Raw genomic sequence first — 15,004 nt, 5'->3', positions numbered from 1 at the left:
AGCTTTCCAGCCACTCTTCCCCCAGCCTGTAGTGTTGCATGGGGTTGTGGCCCAAGTGCAGGACCCGGCACTTGGCCTTGTTGAAGCACATACAATTTGCCTCAGCCCATTGATCCAGTCTAAGTCCCTCTGTAGAGCCTGTCTACCCTCAGGCAGATCAACACTCCCTCCCAACTTGGTATCACCTGCAAACTTAATGAGGGTGCATTCTATCCCCTCATTGAGGTCATTGATAAGATGTTAAACAGAAGTGGTCCCAACACTGAGCCCTGAGGGACTCCACTAGTGACCAGCCACCAGCTGGATTTAGCTCCATTCACCACCACTCTCTGGGCCTGGCCATCCAGCCATTGTTTTATCCAACAGAGAGCATGCCCATCCAAGCCATGAGCAGCTAGTTTTTTTTTCATGAGAATGCTGTGGGAGACACTGTCAAAGGCTTTACAGAAGTCCAGGTAGACAACATCCACAGCCTTTCTCTTATCCACCAGGCAGGTCATCTTGTCATAGAAGGAGATCAGGTTTGTCAAGCAGGACCTGCCTTTCATAAACCCATGCTGACTGGGCCTGATCACCTGGTTGTTCTCTAAGTGGTGCATAATGGCACTCAAGATGATTTGCTCCATGACCTTCCTTGGCACCGAGGTCAGACTGATAGGTCTGTAGTTTCCCGGATCCTCCTTTTGGCCTTTCTTGTGGATGGATGGGTACCACATTTGCTACCCTCCAGTCCACTGGGACTTCCCCAGTTTGCCAAGACTTCTGGTTAATGATGGAAAGAGGCTTGGTGAGCACATCAGCTAGCTCCTTCAGTACTCTTGGGTGCAACCCATCTGGCTCCATAGACTTGTGTATGTTTAAGTGTTGGAGCAGGTCACTAACCATTTCCTCTTTGATTGAGAAGTTTTGATTCTGTCCCTTCTCCCTGTCAGGGAGATTGGTTCAGCTCAGGGGGCTGGGTGTCCAGGGAACAATTAGTTCTACTAGTAAATACTGAGGCAAAGGTGGCATTAAGCACCTCAGCCTTTTCCTCATCCTTTGTCACTAAGTTTCCCCTCACATCCAATAATGGATGGAGATTTTCCCTAGTCCTCCATTTGCTGTTGATGTATTTATAGAAACATTTTTTTTTTTCTTTAATAGCTTTAGCTAGCTTGAGTTCTAGTTGGGCTTTGGCTCTCCTAATTTTTTCCCTGCATAGCCTCACTACATCTTTGTAGTCCTCATGAGAGGCCTGCCCCCTCTTCCAAGGGCCATAAACTCTCCTTTTGTTCCTGAGTTCCAGCCAAAGCTCTCTATTCAGCCAGGCCGGTCTTCTTTGCTGACTCGTCTTTTGGCACATGGCGACAGCCCACTCCTGCGCTTTTAAGACTTCTTTTTTGAAGCATGTCCAGCCTTTCTGGACTCCTTTACCCTTCAGGGCTGCCTCCCAAGGGATTTTGCCAATCAGTCCTTTCAACAGGCCAAAGTCTGCCCTCTGGAAGTCCATGGTGGCAGTTCTACTGACCCCCCTCCTTACTTCTCCAAGAATTGATAACACTATTATTTCATGATCAGTATGCCCTAAGACAGCCTCCAACCGTTACTTCCCCCACAAGTTCTCTGTTCACAAGGAGCAGGTCGAGGAGAGCATCTTCCCTGGTCGGTTCCCTCACAAGTTGCATCAGGAAGTTATCTTACACACACTCCAGGAATCTCTGGGACTGTTCTCTTTCTGCTGTATTGTATTTCCAGCAGACATCTGGGAAGTCAAAGTCCCCCATGAGAACAAGGGGTAGCAATCATGAAACCTCTCCCAACTGCTTATAAAATATTTAATCTGCCTTTTCATCCTGGTTGGGTGGTCTATAACAGACTCCCACCACGATATCAGCCTTGTTGCCCTTCCCCCTGATTCTTACCCATAAGGACTCAACCCTATCATCACCCTCATTGATTTGCAGGCATTCATAAGTCTCCCTAATATAAAGGGCCACCCCACCACCTCTTCTTCCTCTCTCCCTTCTGAAAACTTGGTAGCCATTGATTGCAGCACTCCTGCCATGCGAGTCATCCCACCAGGTTTCCGTATGGCGGCTCTATCATAGTTTTCCTGCTGCACAATGGCCTCCGGCTCCTTCTGTTTATTGCCCATGCTGTGTGCATTGTTGTGGATGCACTTTAGCTTGGCTAATGATCCTGCTACCATTTTGGGGGGAGGAGCCCTATCACTTACCTGACCATTCTTGGCCGCTTCCACAGTTACCAGCCTGTCAATGAGCCTTGTATTTGTGCTGCCACATGGATCAATGTCCCCCTCCTCCACTGAGATGGCAGATTGAAAGGCCTTACCAGCACACCGTCCCAAGCATGCCGTGCACAGTCTCCTCTCCAGTCAGCCCAGTCCCGTCCCCTTTCCCCTTCAAGTCTAGTTTATAGACCTTTCTATGAGCCCTGCCAATTCATGCATGAGGATCCTTTTTCCCCTTTAAGATAGCTGAACCCCAGCTGTTGATAGTAGACCCAGTGCCATGTAAACCTCCCCATGATCAAAAACCCCAAAATTCTGTCGGTGGCACCAGCCTCTGAGTCAGTGTTAATCACATGTGTTTTCCTGTTTCCTTCAGTATGCTTCCCTGCCTCTGAAGGGACTAAGGAAAACACTACCTGTGCTTCCGATTTTGCAACCAATCTCCCTAATGACCTGAAGTCCTTTTTAATTGCTTTTGGACTTCTCTCTGTAATCTCGTCACTACCAGCTTGAATAACCAAAAGCAGGTAGTAGTCTGAGGGCTGCATCAGACCAGGGAGTTTCCTACTAATATCCCTAACCTGGGCCCCAGGGAGGCAGCAGACTTCTCTGTGGGAGGGATCCAGTCAACATATGGGGCCCTCAGTTCCCCTCAGAAGGGAATTGCCTACTATGATTACCCTCCTTTTTTTCTTGATTGAACTAATCCTAAGTTGTGGGGGTGACTGACTCACCCTGGGTGTCTTCCCAGATGGACCTTCATCTCCATCCTCACTCGCCTGGCCCTCAGTTTCCAAAGCCCCATACCTGTTGTGCAGTGGTAACTGGGGAGGTAAAGGAGGCTGGCAGAGGACTCTCCTGCCACCCCAAGCAGGGATCTGCTTCCATTCCCCTTCATCATCTCTTAGGTCCCCTCCTTCTGCCTGATGACAAGAGAGCAGGGGATCCTCTACTTCTTGCAGAACCTCAGCTTTTTGTGGAGTCTCCATCTGCTGCCTTTGCCTCAGGGATGATAAGGTGTGGCTCCATCAGTCTATCATCTCCCTCTCACACTCCCTGATGCTCCTTAGCCTCTCTACTTCCTCCTTCAACTGTGCTGAAGTTAGCAGGGCTCATAGAGAGCACTTTGAACTAGATTCAAAGGGGGATGGGGGTGTAACAGGGCTTGCTAGAGAGGTGCCTGGGTGTAGTAGCTCAGGACTTGCAGGGCAGAGTGCTAGTATTTTTGAAAACCAGAATGCCTACCACCCCTCAAGAGCCATCAGGGAAGCACCCACGAAACACCTCAAGGGAATTAAGGAGTGTTCCTCTAAAAAGATGACAAGGCCAACAGCCCACCTGAAGTGCCTTTACACGAATACATGCAACATGGAGAACAAACATGAGAAGTTGGAAGCTACCATGTTGCTGGAAGGCTGTGACTTAATGGCCATTACTGAAACTAGGTGGAACGACTCCTATGACTGGGAGTGTGGCTATCGATGGGTACAAGCTGTTCAGAAGGGACAGGCAAGGAAGGAGGGGCAGAGGTGTTGCTCTCTCATGGTTTGACTCAGGATCGGCAATTAAACCAGAGACAATAATTCCCTCCCCATCCCACCCAGGTAGGGAAGGAGAGAGAGAATTAGGAGAGAGACTTTCTGGATTGAAAACAAAACTAGACAGCTTTAATTAAACACTAATGATAAAAGAAAATATGTACAATTATATACAAGTATGTTCAGGAATGTGCAAAACCCTCCTACCCTCAACAACTCCCATGGTACTCTCCTTAGCTGTCAGAAGTCCCAAAACGTCCCCGAGCACTGCCAGAGATACCGGCAGAGAAGACAGGAGCTGAGGCAAGAGTTCTGAGGGTCAGGAATGCACAAGCCTAGTGATCAACAGTGATGGACAGATGGAGTCCTCCTCGGAGGCTAGCCATGGATGGAAGAGAAGGGAAGAAGAAGCAGGAAGGAAGTTGACTTCCATGATCTCTGACCTTACACAGAGCTTATGTAGAAATATAGAATGGAATACTTTGGTCAATTTTGCTGTTCGTCTAAGTCCACTCCTCCCTATGGCAGGGCTGCAGATACAACTCTTCTGCTCCCGGTAGCATCTGTGGCTGCAGATTCAACAAGTAGAGCAGTGACATTGGCATCTCAGCAGTAGCATAAACATTCCTGCGTTATCAGTCCACTAGCTGGAAAACTTGCTGCTAGTTAAAAGAGAGCTTACTGAAGGAAAAAAAAAATCCGTAAAAGGAAAATTGGCTTCATCCTGGCTCAAACCAAGACAATTACTATATCATTTTAGTACAAATGATATGTTTGAGCCTTGAAAACATTTTTTTGGGGTGTAGTGCTGACTGAGCAAATGGAAGTTATGAATAATGAAAACTATAGGAAAAGCATCCAAATACTGATATTTGGTATATAGTAGCTTTATGTTTCTAACGTAAGTTGATAATAATATTAGTAATTTGGCTCTGTCTAATTATGTATTCATAAACAGCTATCATGTTGTTATCTTACTAACACAAATGATGTGGAGTGTTCTGAAGCACAAACAACCAAAAAGCACGAGCAGAAGAGTCATGGGGGGGGATAGTTTTAGTATCTTCCCCAGGAATATATTATATAGTACAATGAGATTCAAAATAGCTGCGTGGGAGAAACATTTCTAACCCATCATGTTAGAAGAACCAGCTTGATCTGCATTTATGGTTGTACCTTCTAAACCCATATGATAATGTTCTTTTGCATGGCTAAACAACATATAAAAAGGTTCTAAACCAAAGTATCAGTTGCCAGCAGGTCAAGGGAGATGATTCTCCCCTCCTTGGTTGCATAAAGAAGAGCGTGGCCAGTAGGTCAAGGGAGGTCATTCTCCCCCTCTACTCTGCCCTGGTAAGGCCACAGCTGGAATACTGCATCCAGTTCTGGGCTCCCCAGTTCGAGACAGGGAGCTACTAGAGAGAGTGCAGAGGAGAGTGACGAAGATTATAGGAGAATTGGAGTATCTCTTATGAGGAAAGGCTGAAAGAGCTGGAACTCTTTAGCCTGGAGAAGAGAAGGCTGAGGGGAAACCTTATCAATGTATACAAGTATCTAAAGGGTGGGTGCAAGGAAGATGGAGATGGGCTCTTCTCAGTAGTTCCCAGTGTCAGAACGAGGGGCAATGGGTACAATTTGGAACATAGGAAGTTCCATTTAAATATGAGGAAAACCTTCTTTACAGTGAGAGTGACAGAGCACTGGAACGGGCTGCCCAGGGAGGTTGTGGATTTTCCATCTCTGGAGATATTCAAAACCCGCCTGGATGCAGTCCTGTGTAAAGTGCTCTAGGTTATCCTACTTCAGTGGAAGAGTTGGATTAGATGATCTCTAGAGGTCCCTTCCAACTCCAGCAATTCTGTGATTCTGTTCCACTCTCGTGAGACCCCACATCCAGTTCTGGAGTCCCCAGCACAAGAAAGACATTGGCCTGTTGGAGTGGGTCCAGAGGAGGGCCACAAAAATTATCAGAGGGCTGGAATACCCACCTCTACTATGAAAACAGGCTGAGACAGTTGGGATTGTTCAGCCTAGAAAAGGCTCTGGGGAGACCTTATTGCAGCCTTTCAATATATAAAGGGGGCTCATAAGAAAGATGGAGAGAAACTTTTTGTCAGTGCCTGTAGTGACAGGATGTGTGGTAATGGTTTTAAACTGAAAGGGGATAAATTTAGGCTGGACATTAGGAAGAAATTCTTTAGTGTGAGGGTGGTGAGACACTGGAACAGGCTGCCCAGAGGAGTTTGGATGCCTCCTCCCTGGAAATGTTCAAGGTCAGACTGGATGCGGCTTTGAGCAACCTGGTCTAGTGGAAGATGTCCCTGCCCGTGGCAGGGGGATTGGACTAGATGATTTTTGAATGGCCCTTGCAACGCAAACCATTCTATAAGAAATCCAGGCCAAAAGGCTAAGAAGCACTGCATGCAGGTAGAAATGAAATGCATTGCATTTCTTACAGGCCTAAGTACCTAAGTGGACATACAGTATACATATGGCTGTGCAACTGTTTGTTCTAAAATTGAATTCCTCCTTATAAATTATTATGATTTGGTTGCTTAGATAAGCTCTCCTAATCACAGACAGACTGAATTGGGCCAAAGGAAAAAATGCTGTGTGATATATTCTGTGCAAAATTCCCAACAAGTAGATCTTACCTTTAAATTGTTAAACATTCAGAGGCAGTAGCCTGGATGAGGAGAGTAAATAGAGGTAAGGTCATGGTCAAGGCAACAAACAAACTCCTTCCTTGCCTACCTCACCCCCCCAGGTGCCACTGAAAAACAGATACAAGGCTCTGGTTGAGAAAGACCAGCCAAATAAAGATGTGGATGATGAGCAGCCTATACCAGAGGTATGTTCACAGCCAGGAAGGCCTACCACATCCACAAGAAATAAAAGAAGGATTATAGCCATAGGTGACTCCCTTCTGAGGGGAACAGAGGGTCCAATATACTGGGTAGACCCTCCTCACAGAGAAGTCTCCTGTCTCCCCAGAGCCTGGGTTAAGGACGTCACTAGGAAACTTCCTAGTTTGTTACGATCCTCAAACTATTACCCATCTTCCACGTAGGTAGAGAGCAAGCTGAGACTGGTAGTCTTAAGAACAATTAAAAGAGACTTTAGAGCACTCGGACGGATGGTGAGGGATTCTGGGGCACAGGTTATCTTCTCTTCTTCCAGTCACAGGCAGTGACACTGGAATGAACAGACAAATACAATCTGTTAATAGGTGGCTTTGTAGCTGGTGTCACTGCAACTATTTTGGCTTTTTTGACAATGGGATGGCCTATACAACACCAGGCTTGATGGCACCTCATGGGAGACACCTTTCTCAAAGGGGGAAGAGAGTCTTTGCCCAAGAGATTGTGGGGTTGATTGACAGGGCTTTAAACTAGATTTGAAGGGGAAGGGGGATATAACTGGGCTTGCTAGTGAGGTCTCTGGGTGTAGTAGCCCAGCATTTGTGGGGCAGTGTGCCAGCATTTTTGGGAATCAGAAGGCTTACCACTCCTCAAGGGCAAAAACTACCTGCTCAAGTCCCTCTCTGAAATGCTTCTACACCAATGCACACATTATAAGGAATAAGCAGGAGGAGTTAGAGATCTGTGTTCAGTCGCAGGGCCATGATTTCAATGCAGTTACTCATACTTGGTAGGATAACTCACGACTGAGATGCTGTCATGGACGGCTATGTACTTTTTAGGAAAGATAGACCAACAAGGCAAGGCAGTGGAGTTTATGTGTGAGAGCAACTGGAATGCATTAAGCTCTACCCGGGGGGGGGGGGGAGGAAGAACACGTTGAAAGCTTGTGGGTAAGAATTAAGGGGCACACAAAAACAGGCAAAACTGTTGTGGGTATCTACTACACACCACCAAACCATGAAGAATATGTTGATGAGGTCTTCTATAGACAGCTGGAAGTAGCCTCTAGATCACATGCCCTAGTGCTCATGGGTGACTTCAATCACCCTGATATTTGTTGGAAAGGCCACATAGCTAGGAATACTCAGTCTAGAAGGCTCTTACAGTGCATTGATGATGACTTCCCAATGCAGGTGGTGGAAGAGCCAACAAGGAGAGGTGTGCTGCTGGACCTTGTGTTAACAAAGAAGGTCTGGTTGGGGACGTGAAGGTTGGGGGCAGCCTTGGTGACAGTGATCACAATGTCATAGAGTTTAGTATTTTACAAGGAAGAAGCAGGGCGACATGTAGGCTTGCAACCCTGGACTTCAGGAGGGCTAACTTTGTATTCTTCAAATATCTACTTGGAGGAATCCCATGGGCTAAGACTCTAGAAAGTAGGAGGGCCCAGGGGAGCTGGTTAATATTCAAACATCACTTCCTCCAAGCTCAAGATAAGTGCAATCCTTTGAGTAAAAAATTGAGTAGAGGAGGAAGGAAACCTACATGGATGAGCAGGGAGCTCCTGAAAAAAGTCATGTAGAAGAAAGAAGTTCACAGTATGTGGAAACAGGGACTGGTCACTTGGGAGAATTATAGGAACGTTGTCAGGGTATGTAGGAATGCAACAAGGAAGGCCAAAGCCCTCTTAGAATTGAATCTGGCAAAGAAAGTAAAAGAGAAAAAGAAGGGCTTCTTCAAATACATCAATGGTATTCCAAACAGGGCAAGATAGCAGATGAGTTGTATATGCATCAAACAAGATTTATTGCAAAAAGCACTGGGGTCTTAACTATTTTTAAATTAAAAAGGCACAAGCACAACTGGATTGTGGGGAAATCAGGATATTAGAACAGAACGTTGAAGCAATAATGCAAAAGGTATCTTAACAATAAAATGTACCACTAATAGTCGTCAGTTGATAAAGGTTAACCATTTAAATGCTAGCAACTTACTTAACAAGTCTTAAACTAGATCTATAACATTGGATACTTATTTAAAAGGATCCTAAAAATCTTAACATTTAAAACTTAATGATGAAAGACTGCTTAATGTCAAATTAACTAAAAAAGACAATAAGGAAGTTAATATCTCTCACCCTTGCATGGCCACAGCTCAGTGTCCCTTTGTCCTGTACCTTAATTCTCAAGAACTCTGGCAGGCATCCCTGCTGGAGAGGAGAAGGTCCAGCACACCTGCTGGAAAAGCATACGGGAGTCTCCCCGATCTAAGACAGGACCAGGCTTTTATAGAATAAAGTGGATTGACTGCTGTCATTTAACTATTTAGGTGTACCTCCAAAATCTCTCATTGGAGAATAAAAGGAAAACAGTGGGAAAAGCCAAAGCCCTTTTCTCACCAAGCAAACTCTTTTGTTTATTTGTTTGTTCTTATTTTGTCTCCATTTTGGGCCTAGTTGTGGCTAGGCTGAGCTCTGTTTTCTTCAACACCAAAGAGCAGCTGGTGGTTATGAACACCAACTTGGGTGGGCCTGGGCCTGTAAAACTAAGAGACAAAAAGCAATTGAATCATAGAGGGAAACTGAGGCAGGCATACTGAGAGATGGAGCATCCTGCTTCAAGTGGTAAAAGAAAGAATAGGGAAAATGTGGGCCCACTGTTGAATGATGTGGGAACCCTGGTAACAAAGGATGCAGAGAAGGAAGAGTAACTGAATGCTTTCTTTGCTTCAGTCTTTACTACTAAGATGAGCCCTCAGGAATCCCAGACCCGGAAGTAAGAGAGAAAGCCTGGAGAAAGTAAGATTCTCCAGTGGTCAATGAGGATTGGGTTAGAGATCATCAGTTGGGCAAACTGAACATGCACAAATCCATGGGCCCCAATGGGATGCACCCACAAGAGAGCTGGCTTATGTTGTTGCTCTACCACGCTCCATCATTTTTAGAAGATCGTGGCAAACAGGAGAGGTGCCTAAGGACTGGAGGAATGCCAATGTCACTCCGGTCTTCAAAAAGGGCAAGAAGGAAGATCCAGGAAACTAAAGACCAGTGAGCCTCACCTCCATCCCTGGAAAGATGATGGAGCAGCTCACTCTGGAGGTCATCTCTAAGCACATGGAAGGGAAGAAGGTTATCAGGAGTAGCCAGCATGGATTCACCAAGGGGAAATCATGTTTGACTAATCTGATAGCCTTCTATGATGGTGTGACTGAATGGGTAGATGCAAGAATAGCAGTGGTGGTTGTCTTCCTTGACTTTAGCAAGACTTTTGACACTGTCCCCCATAAGGGGGGTAAGCTCAGGGAGTGTGGTTTAGAAGAGTGGATGGTGAGATGGATTGAGAACTGGCTAAACAATAGAGCTCAGAGGGTCATGATCAATGTGCAGAGTCCAGTCGGAGACCTGTGACTAGTGGTGTTCACCAGGGGTCAGTACTTGGTCCAGTCTTATTCAACATCTGGAAATCTGGAAAGCAGCTCCATGGAGAAGGACCTTGGAGTACTGGCGGACAATAAGTTATCTATGGGACCAGCAATGTGCCCTTGTGGACAAGAAGGCAAATGGTATCCTGGGGTGCATTAAGAAGAATGTGTCCAGCAGGTCAAGATAGGTTCTCCTCCCCCTCTACTCTGCCCTAGTGAGACCACATCTAGAGTATTGTGTCCATCTTTGGGACTGTTTAGTCTGGAGAAGACTGAGAGGGGATCTTATTAATGTTTACAAATATCTGAAGGGTGGGTGTCAAGAAGAAGGGGGCAGTCTCTTTTCAGTGGTGCCCTGTGATAGGACAAGGGGCAATGGACATAAAGCAGAACACAGGAAGTTCCATCTCAACATGAGGGAAAACTTCTTTACTGTGAAGGTGACAGAGCACTGGAACAGGCTGCTCAGAGAGGTTGTGGAGTCTCCTTCTCTAGAGACTTTCAAGACCCATCTGGGCGCGTTTCTGTGTGACCTGCCCTAGGTGATCCTCCTTTGGCAGGGGGGTTGGACTTAATGATCTCCAGAGGTCCCTTCCAACCCCTACCATTCTATGATTCTGTGATCTCAGATGTCCATCTATCATAGCAGTCTCTCAGGGCAACGGAAGATAGTATGAAAGTTGTCACAGTTCATGTCCACGGGTTGTAGGTTAGAGATGTTAGCCTCGAGGAAGTTACTGGAAGCCAGTCAGTGAACCTAATTCCATTTTCATCACCACAATGTTATCCTGAAAAACACTTACTGAACACTGTTAGTATTATGCAGCAATTAACATACATGGGGCTAGAATCCATGACCCAAAAATTCCATGCTCTACTGACTCAGCTAGTTGGAAAAAAGTAGGTATTCACACCCAGAGTTAGATTCCCTTGAGGTACACACTTTAATTCTCCATCCTCCATCATCACATACTAAGTATGTCCAGGTTCTTGACCAAAAGCAACCCCATGAATAGGTTTGCCTTTTCCTGAAGCAGGAAAAACCAAACACTTTTCCCCAACAGATTCCTTTCAAATACCACAAGGATTTTATTTCCATCTCATTTTATCTCAATCGGGACCAGCCCGATTGATTAATCCCCTGGTGTTAACTAACCAGGTGGCCTTTGCCAAATTTTTATCCCAGTTTTTGAAAGTTCCACCACCTATTGCCTTGAGGGCAGCTTTCAACAGACCATTGTATCTTTAAATCTTCCCTGAGACTGGTGCACGGTACGAGATATGGTATATCCATTCAATACCATGTTCTCTGGGCCAGTCAGTCACAAGACTGTTCTTGAAATGAGTCCCATTGTCTGACTCAATTCTTTCTGGAGTACCATGTCGCCACAAGATTTGCTTCTCTAGGCCCAGGATGGTGTTCTGGGCTGTGGCATGAGGCACAGGACACATTTCCAGCCATCCTGTAGCTGTTTTCACCATTGTAAGCACATAGCACTTACCCTGGTGGGTTTGAGAAAGTGTGATATAGTCAATTTGCCAGGCCTCCTCATACCTGTATTTCAGCCACCTCCCCCTATACCACAGAGGTTTCAATCATTTAGGTTGGGGCACGTTTCACAATCATGGATAACCTGTGCAATAGCATTCATGGCTAAGTCTACCCCTCGGTCCCGAACCTGCAGGGCTACAATGTTATTGGCATCACTGAGACATAGTGGGATGACTATTACAAATGGAGCGTGGGAATTGATGGGTACAAGCTCTTTAGGTAGGACAGGCAGGGAAGAAGAGGAGGGGCTGTCACCCTCTATACCAATGACCAGCTGGACTCCATGGAGCTCTTGCTGGGGATGGATGAGGAGCTCACTGAGAGATTATCATGACTGAGAGGTGGACTTGACCATGGATCATACAAGTCATCCATGGGTGTGAGACCTGCGCCACAATTAAACAAGCCAAACAGTTGAAACACAATGAATGAACAGCAATGTATCCCTTCCAGCCAGTGAGTCAGGCCTGTCCTCCCTACCAGACATAAATTAGCCAACTTATCAGGTCCAAGGTCGAATGCACCAATTAAGCACCGCTTATCCTGCACTCCTCTGCACAGGTCCTTCCAAGAAAGTTAAACCAAAGCATAATACAACTTCTGTTTCCCACAGCAAGATATTGCCATCCAATTAGACAAGCTGGTTATAAAGGTTTGTCATGTTAGATGCCGACATACCCAAGAATTAGGCCAATGGGGAACATCAAAAGAACCAGCAGATGGATCGGGCTGCTAAGGTGAAAGTATCTCAAGTGAACCTGGACTAGCAAAAAAAGGGGGAATTATTCTTAGCTCGATGTGCCCATGGTCCCTTTCGACCACTACCATTCTATGATTCTGTGATTCAGAATATGAATATGAATTTATAATTTATTATTTGTGCTTTATTTAAAGTACAAAGATGCAAAGAAATTTAAAGGAAGTAATGACTCTCCTTCAATAAATATGAGCCAAATTTTAATTAAAGCTGATTTAACGTTTCTGAGGTTGAAGTTTGCTGAACTGTAATTGTTATATTATTTACGTTTCTAAGAAAATTGTGTATTTGTTGTATATTGCTGCTTACCATAATGTCCTAAATATTGGCCAAGCAAGATAATGTTTTTTCTTCCTCTATTAATTTTTGTGATATAATGTCTTATAGTAAGTCCCTAAAGTTTTTTGGGGTTGGGAACTATATTTTCTGGAATGGGAATTTAGGCTTATAATTTTAAATACAAAGTGGTATATTCTAGATAGTTTGGAGTGCGTAATTTGTTTCCGTGCAGCTTTTACCTGTGGTAGAGTTAATTTTCTTCATAGTAGCTAGTATGGGGCTATGTTTTGGATTTTGAATGAAAACAGTTTTGATAATGCAGAGATGTTTCAGTTATTGCTCAGCAGTGCTTACACAGAGTCAAGGCCTTTTCTGCTTCTCACACCACACTACCAGCAAGTAGACTGGAGGTGCAAAAAATGGAGGGGACACAGCTGGGACAGCTGACCCCAACTGGCCAAAGGGATATTCACAGAATCACAGAATCCTAGGGGTTGGAAGGGACCTTGAAAGATCATCTAGACCAACCCTCCTGCCAGAGCAGGATCACCTAGAGTACATCACACAGGAACACGTCCAGGCGGGTTTTGAATGTCTCCAGCAAAGGAGACTCCACAACCTCTCTGGGCAGCCAGTTCCAGTTTACTGTCACACTCACAGTAAAGAAATTTTTTTCTGATGTTTATGTGGATCCTCCTATGTGCCAGTTTGCACCCATTGCCCCTTATCCTATCACTAGACATCACTGAAAAAAGCCTGGCTCCGTCCTCCTGACACTCGCCCTTAACGTATTTACAAACATTGATGAGGACACCCCTCAGCCTCCTCTTCTCCAAGCTAAAGAGACCCAGCTCCCTCAGCCTTTCCTCATAAGGGAGATGTTCCACTCCCTTAATCATCTTTGTGGCTCTGCGCTGGACTCTTTCCAGCAGTTCCCTGTCCTTCTTGAACTGAGAGACCCAGAACTGGACACAATATTCCAGATGCGGCCTCACCAAGGCAAAATAGAGGGGGAGGAGAACCCCCCCCTTGACCTACTAACCACACCCTTTCTAATGCACCCCAGGATGCCATTGGCCTTCTTGGCCACAAGGGCACATTGCTGGCTCATGGTCATCCGCCTGTCCACCAGGACCCCCAGGTCCCTTTCTCCTACACTGCTCTCCAGCAGGTCAGCCCCCAACCTGTACTGGTACATGGGGTTGTTCTTCCCCAAATGCAAAACTCTACACTTGCCCTTGTTGAATTTCATCAAGTTTCTCCCCACCCAACTCTCCAGCCTGTCCAGGTCTCGCTGAATGGCAGCACAGCCTTCTGGTGTGTCAGCCACTCCTCCCAGTTTAGTGTCATCAGCAAACTTACTGAGGGCACACTCTGTTCCCTCATCCAGGTCGCTGATGAAAATATTGAACAACACCGGTCCCAGTACTGACCCCTGAGGGACTCCACAAGTCACAGACCTCCAACTAGATTCTGTCCCATTGACCACAACTCTCTGACTTCTTTCCTTCAACCAGTTCATGATCCACCTCACTACCTGACCATCAAGACCACACTTCCTTAGCTTATCTACGAGGATGCTGTGGGAGACAGCCATATTCCATATCTTAGGATGTCATGCTCGACGTATAAAGCTGGGGGGAAGATGAAGGAATAGGGGGACTTTTGGCATTTGTCTTCCCAAGTAACTGAGTGATGCAGCCTTGCTTTCCTGGACATGGATGAACACCTGCCTGCCAATGGGAAGGAGTAAATTAATTCATTGTTTTGCTTTGCATGCACATGGGGCGGGAGGGTTGCAGGGAATGAGTGAGCAAGCGAGAGGCTGCATGGCGCTTAGTTGCTGATTTGGGTTAAACTACAACAGTCCATTTATTACCTCATTGTTATATTTTTTTCTACTTCTGTTTTGTCTTCAAAATAAAAGTTTTAATTCATTGTTGCTTCATTTGTTACTGCTGTTTTGAAATCAAACTGGTCCTTGTAGCAAGTGCCATAACCACTTGACAGTATTCTCCTCTGCACTGAACAAGCTGTCCACTTTGTGTGAAAAAGTAATTTTTGTGTCTAGTGGCTGAAGTATATTCTTCTTTTTTATCTTGCAGGCACAGGGGAGAGTGGCAAAAGCACGTTCATCAAACAGATGAGAATCATTCATGGATCAGGTTACTCTGATGAAGACAAAAGGGGCTTTACAAAATTGGTGTACCAGAATATATTTACAGCAATGCAGGCCATGATCAGAGCCATGGATACCCTCAAAATCCCATACAAGTATGAACATAATAAGGTAAGATTTTTTTTTTTTTCTACAGATGAAATTTTTCCTCTTTTATCTTTAGGAAATGTTCTGAAGGTCTCTAA

The 15,004-nt window shown here is 45.4% G+C and overlaps 2 protein-coding genes across 4 annotated transcripts in view; one reads left to right on the top strand and one right to left on the bottom strand.

The window, feature by feature from the left end:
* LOC127395183 (uncharacterized) overlaps positions 1-15,004 on the bottom strand; it is a 432,114-nt gene that overhangs the window by 101,946 nt on the left and 315,164 nt on the right. The window lies entirely within an intron of this gene.
* LOC127395192 (guanine nucleotide-binding protein G(q) subunit alpha) overlaps positions 1-15,004 on the top strand; it is a 150,013-nt gene that overhangs the window by 51,195 nt on the left and 83,814 nt on the right. For all 3 annotated transcript variants that reach the window (XM_051641763.1, XM_051641761.1, XM_051641762.1), the window contains one exon: positions 14,746-14,930. In XM_051641763.1, coding sequence (XP_051497723.1) covers positions 14,784-14,930 — 147 coding nt within the window. In that variant the 5' untranslated portion in view covers positions 14,746-14,783. The remainder of the gene's footprint in view (positions 1-14,745; positions 14,931-15,004) is intronic.

Source organism: Apus apus, chromosome W (genome assembly GCF_020740795.1).
Source record: "Apus apus isolate bApuApu2 chromosome W, bApuApu2.pri.cur, whole genome shotgun sequence".
Taxonomy (NCBI): domain Eukaryota; kingdom Metazoa; phylum Chordata; class Aves; order Apodiformes; family Apodidae; genus Apus; species Apus apus.
Note: the sequence above shows the minus strand (reverse complement) of the source record. Positions and strands in the feature narration are given on the sequence as shown.